At 45.6% G+C, this 18640-nt stretch overlaps 1 protein-coding gene across 2 annotated transcripts in view; it reads left to right on the forward strand.

Annotated features, from left to right (window-relative positions):
* The window catches only part of WSCD1 (WSC domain containing 1), a 35012-nt gene extending 18732 nt beyond the window's left edge, over window positions 1–16280 (forward strand). For both annotated transcript variants that reach the window (XM_009318815.1, XM_009318814.1), the window contains 6 exons: window positions 242–426; window positions 3889–4010; window positions 10706–10871; window positions 12367–12531; window positions 13377–13577; window positions 15557–16280. In XM_009318815.1, the coding sequence (XP_009317090.1) occupies window positions 242–426; window positions 3889–4010; window positions 10706–10871; window positions 12367–12531; window positions 13377–13577; window positions 15557–15909 (1192 nt within the window). In that variant the 3' untranslated portion in view covers window positions 15910–16280. The remainder of the gene's footprint in view (window positions 1–241; window positions 427–3888; window positions 4011–10705; window positions 10872–12366; window positions 12532–13376; window positions 13578–15556) is intronic.
* The last annotated feature ends 2360 nt before the right edge of the window (window positions 16281–18640 follow it).

Below are 18640 nucleotides of genomic sequence, written 5' to 3' on the forward strand. Positions count from 1 at the left end.
CCTCCCGAGGACTGCCATGCCGGGCGGGCTCTGACCACCACCACTTCCTGCTGTCGCCTGCAGCACGAGGTGGCTGCCTGCCTCCAAGAGGCCATGCTGGTCCCTGGGGCCGGCTGCATCTCTGGAGCCGGGCAGCAGAAGCATATGCTGTACACAGGGACAGGCTCCTGCCTTCATTAGGTATAAACTCGGGAATAGATGGGGTGCCGGTACCAACAGCACCTGCTTTTGCTCCCCGCAGGGCTTACACCTACGCGGGCCTGGCGTACGGAGCAGAGTGCTACTGCGGGAACAAGCTCCCGGCGACTGCCTCAAAGCCCGAGGAGTGCAACAGCGAGTGCAAGGGGGAAAAGGGCTCCATCTGCGGAGGGGTGAACCGGCTCTCTGTCTACAGGGTGGAGGAGCTGCGGGCAGGAGAGAGACGACGTAAGTGGGTGTGTGACCGGAGAGAGGCAGCCGCTCTCCCCAGGAGCGACGCTCGCCCCATGGGGGGGAGATGCTGCAGCCAGGCTGAGAGTGTGGGCTGTCTCCGCTGCTCGTCTCGCTCCATTTGTCACCAGAGTTTGAAACAGCAAAGGACAAAGGTGCCCGTGGGGCATGGTATCCATTTGCTGCTGGTCTGGTCCTGCTCACCGCCTCGGAGTGGCAAGACGTGCCTGGCGCGGCTGCCCCAGGGCTGCCACATAGGAAGTTAGTGTCACCGGGGAAGAAACAAAATACAGTGCAGAGCGATTGCAACAGCAGCAGAATTTCAGCTGAGGAAAACCTACTCCCTTTTGCATCTATTGCAGGGGGCAAACCCACACGTGTTTAAGAAACAACCCTGGGTGCCTTATAATGGAAGGGCAGAAAAGGACTCGTATCAACGCCACCCTAAGCTCAGAAATGATCCTAAGCAAAATAAAAAAAGATGGTGGCAAACTTTTCAGCAGGGCCTGTTGCAACAGGACAAGGGGAATGGCTTTAAACTAAAGGAGGGGAGATTCAGACTAGATATAAGGAAGAAATTTTTTACACTGAGGGTGGTGAAGCACTGGCAGAGGTTGCCCAGAGAGGTGGTGGATGCCCCATCCCTGGACACATTCCAGGTCAGGTTGGACGGGGCTCTGAGCAACCTGATCTAGTTGAAGACGTCCCTGCCCACGGCAGGGGGGTTGGACTAGATGACCTTTAAAGGTCCCTTCCAACCCAAACTATTCTATGATTCTATGAAAATAAGTGCTATGTGACTGCAGCAGGAGAATAAGTAGAGGCCAGAGAGAAAGGCACACCAATCTCTTTCCTAAGTGAGAGAAATGAGACCACAGAGTTTTGCTTTTCCAAGGACTGCTGTTCTAGCGGTTATTGGGATTGTTGTTTCATCTTTAGATGACAACACTTACTCTACTTGTCATTCAATTAGCTACCACAGGAGATACAATAGATAAACCTTTGGGCCAACACAAAGTATATAAAATATCTAAACAGCCAAGCAGTCTTTACTTTTGGCAAGCTCACAAGACCTTAACAGATGTTATTTGCTGAGAAGAAGCACCAAGACCTTAGGTTGTGCCAGTATTGATGGTACTTCATTTCTTCTTAAAGACAAGTCAAGGTTTGTACAATAATCCACCCAGCTATGTATAAATTATATATCAAAGGTACATAGACCTAAATTGCTAGTGTCAGGCTGACAGGCACATTGGCAGGTTTCCCAGGACATGCATCACTGTTTAAATCTTCAGCATAAAATATATACACATGTTTCACAGGAAAAGGCAGCATTTATTTTTGTCTTAAGTATTAATGAATTAGTCATCAAATTACTCTAGCCTGAAGCTAGATTTGTATTTTGTTTGCCCTTAGTAATACCTGATATTTGACTGTTTGAAGAATCCCACTGACACAAGCTAGCTGAGGGGCCAACAGGAGTATTAATCACAATGAACAAGTATATTGAAAAGTAACTCTGAAACTGTAACGGCATCTGTGATTTACACTATGCAATATAGAGAACAGACCTTGCATAAGGCTTCTCCTTATGCAGAGCAGATCCAGTGGCATCTCCATTTAAACCTTCCTAGACATGCAGTTTGCTGGCTCCCCTCTCCGTTCCTCGCCTCCCCCTTCCCACCCTGGCTCCCTGGGCGCCATGAGCTGCGCAGCTCCTGCACCGCAGGACTCATGCCCCCACGTCATGTTAAATGCAATGAAGCTCAAAGTCTGCAGCTATTGCAGCCCAGGGATCGCTGTGGCACAGAGTGCCATTTTCCTCAGGGCAGGATTCAGCCATCCTTCCCTAGAAAGCAGGCAGATGATGTAAACACGGTACATTTCCAGTGTGATCTGTGGGTTCTCTGCAAACCCTGCTCCCTCCCAAGTGCTGGTGTGGGCAGTTCAAGCTTTCTTCCTGACCCGCTGAGGCAACTCTAAACATGTTCATAAATATTTTGTTTCAGGAATTAAATATTAGTGTGAGATTTAGTAGGAAGTCTTTCAAGAGCATCCTGAGAAGCCAAAAAACTTCAGTTGTTTTATTCTTTGGTGCCGTGCTTGCAGTGATCTGGTCCCAGGGAGACTCCCGTTTCCCCCCAACTTGCATCACGTTATTTTATTTTCACATCTCCTGAGTGATCCCAAGGATATAGGATTCCTTCTAGTAACTGGTTTGAACAGTTATTAGAATAATATTTAGGCAGCTTCTCCTTAGATTGCTCTTGGCTCACACTGGAGAATCTGGGCCCTTCTGCCAGGAAATTCATGCAGAACCGAATTTTTCCTTCAAAACTGCACTGCATCTCTCCTGTCATCCAACATATTTCCCACATCAGCTCTAGTGAGTATTGTTTAAGGTAGTCAGTGGGTGTGGACCAGGACTCAGAAGACCCAAATTCATTCCCAAATCCACCTTTCTCCCTATTGAGTCATGCTAGGCAAATTCTGTCAGTAGAGAGTTAGTACACAGTGATTAAGTAAAATGATTTTCCACCTTTGTAAAGCCCACAAAATCCTAAGAATTACAGAAGTGTCATACAACATGCAGACTTTTTTCTTTTTCTAACCAGCCACACAATGTTATTTTCTTCATTACCATTAGTTCATCTGTGCAAATGCATTGCCTCACCTGGGGTAGTGAGTTTCCATGACAGATCTGGGTTTTTGCTTGGTTCTGTCAGGGGACATTTCTCTCTTAAGCAGGAGGGAAAATTGTATTGCTGCTTGTAACAAGTATTTGGGCCAAATCCTGACTTCAATCACAGTGATGCAAAAAATGGAGCAATTCTGCCAAGCTCTCTGGCATTTATACAGGAGCAGGTGAGATCAGAGGCTGATGCTAAAGACTTGAAGAAAGCTGTTCTCCCTAAACAGCTTACAAAAGCCTAGTTTAGATTTCGAAGGCTGCAGCAAACTCCCTTGCCCTGAAAAGAAAGAGTGGGAAGAGGAGAGGGATAGCTCAGCAACTGAGCAGATGTGCAGGAAGGTGGGTCCCTGTGGGGGCTTTCAGGATTCATTTAAATTCCTTTCCCTTTCTGGTGCAGATCATGGGAAGCTTTGTAGATTTTTATCATGGCTTTTAAGTCTTTCAGGGGAAAGCTTGTCTTCAAAAGAAAACTGAGACTTGCAAACAATAGCAATGCCCTCCACTGGTGGAATTTAATTTAAACTCTTTGCTGCAGCCCTACTTTCAGTGGTTAGTACAAAGCTAAAGGCATGTGCTCCTTTCAATACCACAGGATTTGCGACACATTTTTCTAGTGTATATCATGGTTTCTCTTATTTCTACAGCATTTGGAATATAAAATTTCTTTTATTATTTTTAGCTTCTGAACCTAATATTGTTCTTTGTGAAAGAGGCAGGATACTACGGACATTGTTTTCTCAAGAGAAACCTATTTCATATCCCTGCAGGGAGGAATGTTATCTATCGAGGATGTTTTAGAGCTCCAGAAAATTTAACAGACACCTTTCCAGCCTCTTTGATACAGCCCAATTTGACGGTGGAGATGTGCTCTGAATTTTGCTCCAAGAAAGTAAGAACAGTTCTCATTTCACATCCTTTCTTCTTTTTTGTTATTTTAATTTTTAATCTACTAAGGGAATAGCAGAGATTAGTGCCTTAGAGCTTTGAATTTGTAAATGAGTTTCTAAAGGACAAAACTCATCAGAGTAAATACCCAGTGATGCATCTGGTCCAACTGCTCTCTTGAGTGGGGAAGGTGGGAGGGAAAGCCATCAGAGCGATGCCACTAAATATGATGCACAGAAAAGCCATTCTAAGTGACAAGTATCGACCACGAGGAAATCGATACCATTTCCCTGTCACATTCAAACCAAGCCCAGAGCCAGATCTGACCCCGGGGGAGGTCTCAGTGGCTGTGGCTCATGGGGAGACATGCTGCTGGTGGGGGGATGTGGGCTGAGCAGCACCTGAAACGTGGCTCCAGTGCCCTCCAGGGAGCTGGTCCCCACTCAGCCCTCGGGGAGCCACGTGCAGTGCATGGGCAGGGCAGGGAGAAGCGATCCCCAGCGCCCTCCACTTTGTGCAGCCCTGTGTGCTCCCCTCCAAGGCGGTCCTTTTGGTCTCAGGCTCCTTGACAGTCCAGCAGCAGGCATTGCCGTAACAAACAAGAGGATTTAATGCTGAGGTATCTACACACAATTTTTACACCAGTATGTAACTGTGTTGGCTAGGAACGTGATACAACCTTAAATATAAAAAAAAAAGCTGCCAGAGAAAAATTTTAGCAGATAAGCACACTGAATGCAGATGGACTTTCCTGGTACTTTTATACAAATGTGTCTCTTTCCACACCAGAAGAATTTATACCACTTTCACTATAACCTATGTAATTTAAATCTAATCAATTTTAATTTAAAATGGACTCATTGTAGAACTTCATGCCGATATATAAGACTACAAGAAAGCAATGAATAAGGTCAGCTGTGTGCTTATTGGCTTTGGTGAGACGGGACATGCTAACATCTGCTGTCCTTGTGCATACTCTTGGCCTGAAGCATCACCTTCGCTCATCCTCCACACTTACGACAGAGTAAGACCATGGATTTAAGAACTGAAGGAGTTTGACTTTGATGGACTTGGGTATCCTCAGGGGGAGGGAACATTTGGTCCAGGGCACCCTCTGCTTTAGTGGCTGTTGCTGTGGTTGGTTCCCTTCCCTTCCTCCCCACTCCAATGGGGCTTTTTTTTTTTTATAGAGGAGGGTTCACTGTGTGGTCAGATTTAGCCTGCAGCCACATTCAGCCTCATGCACTAAACTGAACATTCAATTACTTTGTCTTCTAGCATCACAAAATTGATTAAAACAATTAAGGCATGAACAACAAATCTTCTTAATTACTAGGTAGAGTGGGAAAGCTTTTCCCAGTCAACATATCCTCTATATCAGCTCATCAGTGTTTTAAGAACGCATCATGGAATTAACTCTGTGCAATGAATTGCAGTGAATCACCCATATACTCTGTATATAGTACCTTACAAACATGCATACAAACACACTCTTCACATCCTCTATGCATATAAATGTTCAGTAAAGCAGGACTTCATGAGCAATTCTTTCGAAGTTCTGCCATTACTGTGTTGTTTAATGGTGGAAAAAATCTTAATCTTTCTGTGTCAGTTTACCCACATGTAACATCATTTTATTAATATTTACTGATGAAGTGCAATTAATTATTGCTTCTCTATCTGGGAGAATGGTATGAAATATCTGGAGAAGTTGTTTTCAGATGTGCTCAAAGATAAGGTCAATGTTTTTAAGCACAGTTATGCCATTCTGGTTTTGGGAGATGACTTTTCTAAATAAATGGGTTTTCAGAAATATAGTTCCTTCAAGGTTTTCTGGCCATGCAGCCAAAAAGTGGAAGCATCTGAAATTACTTGTGACTGAGAAGGATAGGAAAAAGACCACAACCAAAATGTACCACATTAGTGTGACATTTGAACAGGACTATGATGGAGGAGAGCAGCAGAATGGAGGAAACTGTCCATCTCTTCAGAGCAGCTAGTGTCTTTCCAGAGTTAGAGCCAATGCATATTGGCTTGATGAAGCTTGTGTGAGAAAGCCATCAGCAAACCAGATATTCTAAGGGATTATCTAAACAGACTCTTTCTGCACAGAGGGCATGGAGAGGGCTGCAGAAATGGTAACATTAAGAGGAAAAGGTACTGAAGGAAGGTGAAGAAAAGGTTTGGTACCTCTCTCATTTATTCCTTCCCTAAAATGGTGCAGGTAGCAACCTGCTTATCCTTCCCCCCATTCCTTTAGCTCTGCCAGGCACCATACTACCCTTTGGAAAATGATTATTAGAGAATATTTGCCTACAAAAAGACTGGCAAGGTCTCCCTCCACTTAAGAAGCAGCAATTGCATATCCACAAGTCCAATTGTTACACACTGATTTGAGCTTTAACTCTAGATACCAAAACAAGTCCTATTATGACACTACAAACATTTGTCCCGACAGGTTCCTTTCCTTTCAAAATAAGATGGACAACTTCCTAGCCGATAGCAACATACTTAGCTCTTCTGAAATCAAGACGGCACCGTCATTTTAGTCCCTCCTGTTATGCTGAAAGGAACTATCCCAACAATTTCTGTGTGTCCTGAAAAAGCTAGCGGGCTTTTAAATGGAACTAGTTGGATGCTTAAAGTTGAACACATGAATAAGTCTTTTGCTCTTTGGGACTTAGAAGAAAAGCAAATCGAGGCATACCATATTTATTTGTTAGCCTTGCAAATTGCTTTGTGCAGCTGAAATGGCAGCTCCAGCCCTTGGAAGCATTTGAGATATGAATTTGAGGTAACAGCTTCAGATGAAACCTGCTAAATACCCTTAATTATAATTTTTTTTCTTAATTAACAGAATTATGACATGGCTTAATAGTAACCCATTATCACCCCGTAACACAGATCCATGAATGTGTTTCTGTGCTAGGTCCCTTGGCCAGAAGCCATAATTTTCATATATGCTCTTTTATAAGCCCACCTGCATACTAAATGAGCCATCTCCATTTGAATTTATATTTTTAAATAAACAGTCCTTTTACCATTCAGGTGCTGTATGCAGTAATATATGATAGTATGAATAAAATCTGGAAGAACACTAAGTCTGAGGACAGAACCCCAGTATCTCAATGCATCCAAAAGCCATGCCAGCAAGTTTGCATACTTGAACATTACCAACTCTAAGGCGCTTTTTCTTTTCTTTATACAGCAATATACAGAATACAGCAATCTTCTTATTTCAAAAATAGACCTGCTATTTTGGATTCCAGATGTAGCTACATGCCATTATTTGCCCATAAACAAAAGACTCCTGGGATTTTAATCCAAATCCCATTGTAGAATTCATATAGAGTGTTTCCATAGCTTCATTTAGATTTTTTTTTTTAAACACAATAAACCAAAGATAAGTAGGCCAGAACCTCAACTGGCGCAGATAACCACAGCCTCGCAGACTTTATTGCAGCAGTGAGAGAGGAGTATTTCAAATTAAGGTCATATTGGGTATAACAGCACAGTGAGGAATTGTCCCCTGGCCTCAACAGATCACAGTGTAAAACAAGCCAGAATTTCTATGCGAGGGCATGATTGGCTTTATAGTATTTATTCTTTGCTCTTAGCATATCCAGTTCAATGAAAACTTGAAGAATGACTTCTAGGTTTGTTGCAAAACAAACATGCCCATTTTTAAATAATCCAAACCCATAATTTTTACTTGGGAGAGAAATTTCCTTCCATGATTAGCCCCCATCTCTTATTGTTTTTGGTAGATTACGAGAAAAATTTTAACTGCGTCAGATAGGAGAGTTAGTATAGGAAGTTGGAAAAGACAGCCATTTAGCAGAGTAATCAGAGTAGATTAGTTAAGTGTATTTTTAATCTTTTACATTTCTTTCCTTAAGAATTTCATAATTCTTAATTTGAATACAATCTAATAAAAAACAATTAGCGATTGAATCATCATATCATCTGTGTTGCTATTGGAGAATGATTGCTTTCCTTACAGCACTTAAACTACCTGTTGATGCTTCATCTAACAAATTCTTATGTAAATAGTCCCATCGACATCAACTCTGAATTACACTGAATTACAGCTTGCAGGATAGACGCCTAAGCCTGTCAATGCATGCTCTAAAGCTCAATCCAGAAAAATGCTTATTCACAGACCCACAGATTTCTCTGGTGATATACTTGTGTTTAACTGAAGTGAAGCATTGCAGATTTGTGTGCGCTGAGCTGGAGTCCTGCTCTTAAAAGTTAGATGGTTGCTTAAAGCCATAACCACAGCTTGGGGCATACATAAATACACAGGTGAGCAAAGTGGATGGCTTGTAGTTTTGATTAAATACTGATGAGAAGTCAAGATTGAATATGTTACTTTGCAGTCACTCTGTGCGCTGTATCAGGTGGACTCACAGTCCGACTAATCAGCCGGCTGATTGCAGCGCTTTGCACCAACGCTGTGGATCCTGGTGCGATTACCAGAACTACTGTCGTGCTTCTTTCAGCGCATGTGCTGCCATCACTGAAACTTTGAAACTTTCATTTGTGAAGCCCACTCCCTGTTTGTCCCCTTCCTCCAACCACTTGCTGCCCAAGCAGCAGGAAGGCTGCACAGGCGCGGGACAGCCCGACCGCCCCTGCCTCCCACAGGGCCGGGCACCCCGCACCTCCGTTACCCTGAACCTCATGCAGAGCGGCTGCAGAACAGCACCATATTGCCCAGTGCTTCTGCAGATGCAGAGATACGGAGAAGCGTTCACATAGGTCTCTTCACAAAAATTCCAGCCTTCCAGAAAAGTCAATCACTTGCAGGTGCCACTTGACATGAGGTACAAGGTACGTTTTTATTCTAGGCTGTGTTTGATGGCTGGGACACTTACTAATTTCTCAAACTGAGAAAGGCTGCTTCATTGTAAAGGAAAAATTTCTGTTTGCAGGCAGAAACAGAACTATTTTGTCCTTAGATCAAATCTGTAAATAGTTTTTGACTATGTCATATCTCATTCACTAAGCAAATGTTGGCTGTTTGGGCACAGATGGCACATGTGTTGTATTTGACTCCTTATCAGAGGATGAACATGTGGGGAAGAGCGAGAGATAAGCTGCTCAGCAGTTCTGTCACGCACTCCCAGAATCCAAAAGACTTTTAAAAGGCAAAAAGTGTTGATATGGAATGGGTGGAATTGAACGCTCTGTGCTCGAATAACCCCTGAGCTTCCTTCAGCCATTCCGTGGCTGCGCCGAGCCCATCCATGCACGCCAATGCACCCCCATGCCACTGAGTAATCCATCAGGCAGACTTTGGAAATCCAAGGGAAAAAAAACCCAGTCTTCCTGGTAAAGAGGAGAAAGGCTGAATTTTAGGGCCAGTTTCAGCAAACTAGTAAGCGTGCTTTTCCTATTGAGCACATAAGCAACTACTAATTTCTTCAGCAAATAATTAGCACACATTTCCCTCAAACTTCTCTTAATTCTCATCAATATTAGCCCAGCAGCTCAGCCTCACTGCCCTGCCACCACATAGCAATGCTGCTTTGCAGCCTGTTGCCTGTTTTGGGTAAGACCGGTACACCAAAACCTGAATTACTTTTCATCATATCCATTGAAAAGAAATTTCTTACAGCCAGAAATTTTCCTGGGGAATTGTTTCCTTGCAATGAACACTACATATAACTTTCTTGTAGTTGAACATTTTACACTCTGCTGAGATACCTGTCATTCGCAGCAGTCGGTCTGGATTTCATGTGAGATTTCCCTATCTAGAAGCAAGGTAACATAAAACAAGAAGTGTCCATGCCTGAAGACAGAGCCAGGCGCCAGCTGGGCTAACCCTGCGTGCACCAGCAGGCAGAGCCGTGTGTGCCCTTAGCTCACTCCCAGCACTAGGTACAACTACGGCTGCACTCAGGCACCGCAGGTCCCCCTCCGCCTCTGCCTTTTCTGGTGCAGCCCCATGTTCTCCGTCAGCGCAATCCCTCTGAATAGATGTACCAAAAATTACTTGGTATCGTATTTCTAAATATTTTTCAAAAAATATACACAGTAGTTCTCAGACTCTGTATCAGCCGCTCTATGCACATTCATTTTTTGCAAACTGTGAAGAAGTCAGACCAAGGGGCATACTTTTTTTTATGGCTTGACTTTTTTCTTTCTATTGTTAAACATGATTGCAGCAGTTAGTGGGTCTAAATTTCCTTCTTTGCTTAAATTCTTTAAGTTTAAGGGCAAGTTTCCTCCACACGAACGCTGGTAAAATCAACTGAATAAGGCAAACCTTTTAACAGCTGACTCCTCAGTTTGGGGGAATATAAATAGAAGTTTAAAAGATGATCCCATTCAAAATGTTCATTTTTGGGGTAAATAAGAACAGCTTTTCCCACACCGATGTTTTGCAGGTAGAATTATGTCCTAGGTGCTGCAGGAATATTATAAAATTATTTTTATGAATAATGAAAAAAGCCAGAATATTGTGACTTTTCAAGCTTTACAAGGCTTGTGTGTGAAAACCAGTTTTTAAGAAATTGCCATATGAAAGACAGTAGTGGTATAAGCATGACCCTTACAATGATATCTCAAACACTGCTTTGATCTTGACAGTGGCCTTGTGAAGATTTATTTTTCTTTGTATAACAGCAGCATTCCCCGCAGGCTGTTGATGCCATGGCATTTACGCACTGATCTATTTTCTCTCTTTCATAGGAGTTTCCCTTGGCAGTCATCCAAGGGCAGGAGTGCTACTGCGGCTACCCCACCGGGCGCTTCTCGCTGCACGACGGCGCAGACAGGCTGCTCTGCAGTGGGATGCACAACACCAGCAGTAACGCCGAGGGAAAATACTGCCTGGTCTATCAGACACCAGTGCAAGGTACGAGCTCCAGCCTCGTGCCAGGGCCAGACCCACCACTGCTGGAAATAGCCCGTGCGTCCCTTCTGCAGTGGGTAAAAGTGATCTAGTTTACAGCAGTCTTAGCCACAATGGTTGGTATCACAATACAGGCAAGAATTTAGCAAACAGCCCTTATCTAAAACCCCCCTTGCAATCGTGCTCGTAAATATGCATCTTTCCATTCTCTCATTAAGCAGCACAGCCTCCCCCCACCCTGGAAAAATATAATTATTTTGCAGACGGAGAGAACAAGGCAGAGCCTGGGAAGGCATACCCCAAACCATGCAGCACCCCGGGCATTAGGGGCAAGGACCCCATACTCTGGTTCCAGTCCTGCTCGTTAAACACACACCTAGCCCCCACGTTACACAGCCACCAAGGCAGCTCTGCAGACACTAATTTTGCTCTACCCATCTTGCTCTAAAATATTCATCTGCACACATGTTTCAAAGCCGGAAAATAAAGCAGAGAGTAAGGCTCCAATCCAGTAAACCATTTAGGTGGTACTGGCAACTTTATCCACGCAATGATTTGCACTGAGTCCAGTGAAACTTCTCACGCTTAAAATTAAACAAATCAAGTGCTTTTGGGGATTGGTGCTGGGCTTTTTTTCTCCAACACCCTTTTTTTCCTCCATCTCCCAGTTCAGAGGTAGACTGCAAACACCAGCACATGAAAAGATCATGCAAGAAGAACACTTGCTTTCATGAAATTGCTAGTACTTCCCACATCTGTGTAGATCAGTAGTAGCAGAAGACAGCCTCCTCTGGACTGTGCTGGCACTTTCTAGTCATGGCTTCATCTAGAGGCTGCTTTGAAGAATGAAGAGCATAATTTCTAATTTATTTCCTGGCTTCTTTTTGAATCATCACAGAGGGTCAAGATTGGTTCTTATCCTATCCTTGCTTTTATTGGCACGCTAAGAAATAAGGTTAGGATTTACGAAAGCATGTATGGAAACCAGGTGTCTAGCCCCCATGGGAGATTAACGCAATGTGGGCTCGTCACTGCCTTGGGCCCTTTGGAGAGGAATGACAGCCTAGAGGTTTAACTGAACGCCAGCTCCTTTCACTAGGAGAGGTTTCTCCTGCGTTATAAAACTCGCAATTTCCAGGTGTAATGGCACATTTAGGGTTTCATTGAAGAGCCAACCTGCCAGGCAAATAGCCATTAACAAACAGGCATCAAGGGGCTTTTATCACAACTTGCTGGCAAGTACAATGGTTTGCTGCAGCTCTATCAAAAAAGCATTGCCTCACACAAAACCAGCAAAAACCTCTTCTGAGGATAATCTCTTTGGCCTCTTATGGCTGAATTAATTTTGGGAAGTAGCTGACTCACAACTGGACTCAAATTGATATCCTATATTCGTAAGAAAGAGAAGAAAGAAGCAATAAACCCTGTAATCAAGAGCTGTCAGTGGAATTATTAAAAAGCCACAATGCTAACAATGAAATATCTTCTGTACTCGCAGACACCCGCTGCACAGACAGGAAATTCTTAACCACCAAATCCAAAGTGTTCGTTGCTTTGTCAAGCTTTCCTGGGGCTGGGAATACGTGGGCTCGCCATTTGATAGAGCATGCCACAGGATACTACACGGGAAGCTATTACTTCGATGGAGCCCTCTACAACAAAGGTACCGTATCCAGAGGGATGGGACACACAAAGCCCTTCCGAGGCATGAAGCTTTACTTACTCTCTCTGACATCCTTCTGCTTGGAGCCAGCAAAGGCTGGCTGTCAGCACATTTGGTAAAATTTAAACACGTGCCTGGAACAAGCGGTCTCACGTGGTGCATACAGCAGCAGGGACTGCTCCAGCAGCGTGCTGAGCCTGACAGGCAGCTACTTTCACAGACAACAGCCAGGCTCTCGATTTGCAAAATTTGTGTGTCGCCTGCACTGGTGCTGCTGTGCACATGCACATGTGCAGCTCCCATCTAAAAGACTGGTCCAAAAGACCAGTTGAGTAAAAAAAGTTGACTAAACCCTGAGAAGGTTGACTAAACCCTTCAATAGCACATGAAACACAAGGGTTGAATTTTTAAATGTTACTAATTATTCTGGGAGGACAGTATCCTGAGGGGGCACTATATTTAGCAAGCGCCAAGCACCGGTCCTATGAAAACCAGCCCTTTTGCAGGAAGGTGCCAACGAAGTGCTCCCCAGCAGAGGAATGCCTGACTCCCAGTGCATGCCCCGCTCAGCAGCTGGGGCTCCAGCCAGGGACAGGGTCCTCCTTATGGCAGGCGTGGAGAAGCACACACGAAGATGGTTCCCAACCAAATAAAGTCAATAAGCCTTGCAAATCAGTGGCAAGCCAGGAATAAAATTCAGCCCTGGTCCCATGTCCTGGGTGATGGGTTTAATTGACTTGTACTTTCACAACAGTTTTATACCACCGTAGGGAATGATTTAGAGCGTGAAAAGGCACAGACATATAATCAAGAGAAAAAGCCAACAATCCTGTCTTGTAAAACAGGTTTTAAAGGCGAAAAAGACCACTGGAGAAGTAGAAGGACCATCTGTGTGAAAACACATGAAAGTGGCAAGACGGAGATTGAAATGTTTGACTCGGCGATCCTGTTGATAAGGAATCCGTACAAGTCGCTGATGGCGGAGTTCAACAGGAAATACGCCGGGCACCTGGGGTACGCCACCGACCGCAACTGGAAGAGCAAAGGTAATGTGCTGCCCCAGCGCGGGCTGGGGGTGCTCGCTGCCACTTTGGACACAGTTTGAAACTCATCTTCTCGGCATGCTGGGAAGGGGGTAACACACTGGGACCCGAGTCAGCACTGCAAACAAATTCAGTGGGACTTGAGTTCCACCACAGCCAGATCAGTCCCAAAAGCACTCAGACCTGCACTTTGGGAGTGGTTGTGGTCTTGCCACACATCCACCACCATGGAGAGGAGGGTAGCGCAGCACCAATGCTGTGGCCACAGGCATACAGCAACATTGCTGCCATCATACTGTTTGGCAGAGAAAACATGTCCAGGTGCAACACCCCTGCAATACAGCCCATTTGCCAAGCTATGTGAGGTAAAGAAAATTTGCCCCTGCAGCATGTAATAACCATGAGAAATCTAATTTAATATTTGGAGGATTCAATGGAACATGACATTTCCTGAAGGAAATTTTACAGCACTGCACAGGTGCTACTGCACTGCAGATAAATAAGGATAACAGCAATAAGGGGACTCGAGATTCAGTGTTCCTTGAACATATGAAAAGACTTCAGAATATGCCTGCCATGCTTCATGCATTTGACTGGCAAGCTGGATGGTGTGACTACAATTTCCCTACTGAATACACTGCTGCATTCAGACTCTGCAGCAGAGAAGAGATTCAGCTTGCATTTCTCTTCGTGTGTATTTTAGGCATTACAGCTGTGGCTTGGCAAACCACGCAGCCCAGGGCCATGGGGGGCTGGGAGGGAAGTGTCCTCTGTCACAGCATATTTCTTTCCCAAGTTCATGTATCACCTTTCATCAATCAAAACTCAAGACCTATTCATCAAAAAAACAGACAAAATAGCCCTTACAAAAGAGAAAAAGTCTGGAGGGAACAACTTTTCCATACTGCATACTACAGATTGTCACATTTCAGCCACAAATGCTCTTTGTCCAGCCCAAAAGCTTTAGCTAGGACTATCTTGACCCTTGGAAAATTAAATTATCAGAGACAGCAAATAGAGATTGAGGTCTCATTAATGCCCAAGGCAAGGGTGGGAAAATTAATTCAGTAAATTTGTCCCAGTGATCCTGTCAGGTGACCCTAAATCCCTCCCATGTGCCAGGAATAGAAGAATCTTCCCTATTAATCCCATTTCCTTATCCAGTCTCCCCATAAACAGGCTGGTAAGCATGCAGAAAGATAAGTTATTCAACAGATTTGGAAACCAAGAACACCTTGGGCCCCAGCCAAGATCAGTGTCTTGATGCTGCATTTACATAATAAAAATGTTAATATATTATTATATAATTATTATATATTATTTGTTTACATGTATATTAAAAAATAAACCTGTCTCTTTCTCAGTCTACATTTGAAATGGCGGTAAAAGGGTAGGAAAACCACAGAAGTAAAAGAATCTGCTTGAAGTTACATGGCAAAGCATTGCTTAAGCCACCATCCAAGCGGGACCAGCTGCCTTCCCTGCTCGCATCCCTTCACGGGCTTTCAGTCAAACTCTTCCCCTGGGGCATTCTGTCCTCCCCCAGCCCCTGCGTGGGGCCGCCTGCCCGGTGCACACACCGATGGCATGCACAGAGAGCTCAACTCCTACAAATAAGGCACAGTAAAGATGCAAAGTTGCAGCTCTGCCCACCTGGCCGCTGCCGTGCCCTGTCCCTCCACTGGGGCCTCCTAGGCAGCTTGGTGACTCTCCCAGCCCTGTTAAGAGCCATGAAGCCTGCACAGTCCAGGTGACTGGGGGGCAGAAGGGTTACGCATCTTCTGCCTCCGTGCCAGAAGCTGCAAAGCTGAGCTGACGTACCCAGCAGCCGGCCACACTGTGCTTCTCCAGCGCATGCCTATCCAGCAGCATCAGACCATACCCAGCAACTCCAGCCTTGTTGCACAAGATAACGTTTGGAAAACTGTTGAAACACAGCATGGCTAATGTTGTCTCATTTTCCTGGTTTTCCGGTTCTTTAGAGTGGCCCGATTTTGTGAACAGCTATGCCTCCTGGTGGGCCTCCCACGTCCTGGACTGGCTGAAGTACGGGAAGCGCCTGCTCATTGTCCACTATGAGGACCTGAAGCAGAGCCTCATCCCCAAGCTGAAGGAAATGGTGGAGTTTCTGAATATGACAGTAACAGAGGACCGACTGCTCTGCGTTGAGAACAACAGGGATGGGAATTTCAAGCGGTCTGGTGCTAAGCAAAAGGATTTTGAGCCATTCACCCAGGAAATGAAAGATCTTATCAACAGATACATCCTGACAGTGGATGAAGCCCTGAGGGGAAGAAACTTCACAGGGCTGCCCAGAGAGTATGTGCCAAGATGATAACCTGGCAGCACTCTGCTGCGTTTAAAAATAAAATAAATTTTTCTAAAAAAAAAAAAAAAAAAGCTTTATAGCAGTTAAAGCAAAGATACTTGTGAGTCTGCTGAGCAGTGCAAATTCTCTCCACTCTTGGGTGTTCTTCAGGGCACTAAGTGCTCCAGATGGCAAGCAATGAAGGATGGAAATTGGGTTATAAACCAAGGCAAAAAGCTATTAGTGTCTACCTGCGTGTGCCCCTCCCTGCACAAACGGCTCAGAACTTCACAGCGGAGCACCCCTGCTTCTGCGGCAGGCATCCTGCCTTCTCGCTCCCGCTGTCATCACAGACCTGCCAGGGGCTGCTTGGGTTTTCACAGCAACTGTGTTGGAAATGGACGTACATAAAGGGGGCGGGGGGCAAGTCTTAACACCGATCAACAATTTTCGTCGGAGCATTTAAGAAAATCAGTTGCTTTCTTCTTAGTATAGCCCACTAGCTTCCTTCTCCTGGGTTTGCTGCTCAGGTCACCTGCCACAGGGGTGTCAGAGGTGCAGGGGGAGAAAAGCACCTGTGGGCGAAGATGCCCCGGGTGCCGGGCAGAGAGGTGCTTCAGGACCGACCCCAGGCTTCCCTGCAGGAACGGCATGGCCCGGGGCCACGTGAGCTCTGCAGGGAGGTGGGCGGCTGCAGCATCCCCTGCAGTGAGGTGCACAGCTGGAGACCCTTAGGAGAAAACAGAAATTCAGCATGGCCAGAGGTGGAAATCCCTGGGTGTCACCAGTCCCAAACAGACCCAAGACTCGGCCCCAAAGTGGTGGGAGAGGAGGGGCTGCCACCCATGCCAGGGGCTCGGCACAGGTTTCTGCACCTCCATCCCTGTGCCCAGAGAGTTACAGTGGGTCCAGGGAAACACCAGGGCCAAATGTCATCGCGCTCAGTGCACTTGGTGCTAGAAGTGGCCACGGCCAGGCAGCACTGATGTGACCCCGGACCACCTGGGGAGTGGGGGCAAAGGGGATGAGCCCCAGCCCTGCCAGCCCCAGCACAGGCAGGATCCCACCTCTCCTCCCATCCCTGGAGGAAGACCGAGGCAGTCCAACCTGAAAAACATTAAGCTACTTACTGCTGCTCTCTGGAGCCACCCCCAGCAGCGATGCGTGTTTTATTTCTAACTCACTGCAGTTCCCTGCAGTTTGTTTCATTCTGTGCTGGGCCCACGTGTGGTGTGGGGGCGGCCAGCCTCGTGGTCCTGCTTGCGGGCAGGAGCCGCCGGAGCAGGTCAGAGGTGGTTAAACCGCACTGCCCAAGGGGCTGCCCTGCTGCAAGATGCTTTAGTTCATGTGAAATAAAGGATTCCTTAAAAACTTGAGTGAAAATACTAGTTTTAATAAAACAAGAAGTTTATATAAAGGGAGCTGGACTTCTTCTGTGCGTGTGTATATCATTGGTGCTTTAAAAAAAATACAGGACATGGAGCACACTTTGGCCCGAGTCTCTCCCTGTTTGCACTCTGTACGCAGCTCGTCTTTGTGCTCAGGACCACCCTGCTGGCACGGGCCTCACTGTGGGGCTCTCGTGCCCCCGTCTCCAATTCCCAGTTCCTCCCCCAGCAGCAAAGGCCCCAGGGGCCGCAGGGAAGTGGTGTGGGATTGCGGTCAACTGAGCTGGTTCACAGGGAAAGCTGAAATCTCCTTTTGTTTACACAAGTGGCACAGCTTGCCGCAAAGTTAGGATGCTGCAAGTCCAGGTAAAGGCAAGTGGGAAGAATTTCAAAAAGGTACTTGCTTTAAATAGCAAAAATGGTCACATTTCTAAAACAATACATGCATTGCACTCTACATTGCCTTCAAATCAGCAAATCCCGATATCAGAGAGCTGGAGCCTTCCCTGCCCTTGCACTCGGCTGCTGTTTGCGTGTGCTTGGGGGGCACGCAGGTGGGTGTCAGGGCACAGTGTGCACGAGACCATGTGCCACAGACCCTGTGGCACGGGGCGCAGCCCTCCCCAGGGCGCCGCACAAGCCCCACACAGGAGCACGGCTCACACACGGACACGCATCCCGCAGGAGCTAGGCTTCCCGGCAGCCTGGGTGTGCAGATACGGCCATTAGAGTGCCTGCTGTGGAGGAGATGTCAAACAGATGGGCTTGTTCTGCCTGGGACTGCCACCTTGCTGTGTGCATTAGTCTGTTTTTAATATTCTCTCCACAGGTCCCCTACTAGCCTCAAAAACATATAATATTGTGCTAGACAGATGTAGCAAATGCCACAGATAGTATATAAACACACAGGTACAGAAACATACACTTGAAGCGGATAAATTAGGATGCTACAAAACAGGACTATCATCATCTTTACTGTACCTTAGTAAAGAGCAGATTCTTTTTTAAATTAGGCATTAAAACGCTTCAAAGGTCCATTTGGGCACCAGTTGCCGTTGATGGATGTAGGTCACGTTCCCCGGAATTTGAGCCCAGCCTATGCAAGGTGCACAAATACTTCACAGAAAGAAGCGGCTCTCGGCCTCACTGAATCACATACATGAGACCACAGACCAGAATTTGGGTCTACCACAAAACACTGAGATTATGAGAATGACATTTTATTATATTGCCTTTCTAGCCTGGTGTAGCTTTATAGGATCATGTAAATAATGTTTTTATCATTTCAAACCTGTAAATGGTGAGAGTAAGGACAGTTTGTGAACTCTCAAGAAAGCTATTTAATTATGTGCATGTCCTGTAATGAAGAC

Source organism: Pygoscelis adeliae, unplaced genomic scaffold (genome assembly GCF_000699105.1).
Source record: "Pygoscelis adeliae isolate BGI_AS28 unplaced genomic scaffold, ASM69910v1 Scaffold392, whole genome shotgun sequence".
Classification (NCBI taxonomy): domain Eukaryota; kingdom Metazoa; phylum Chordata; class Aves; order Sphenisciformes; family Spheniscidae; genus Pygoscelis; species Pygoscelis adeliae.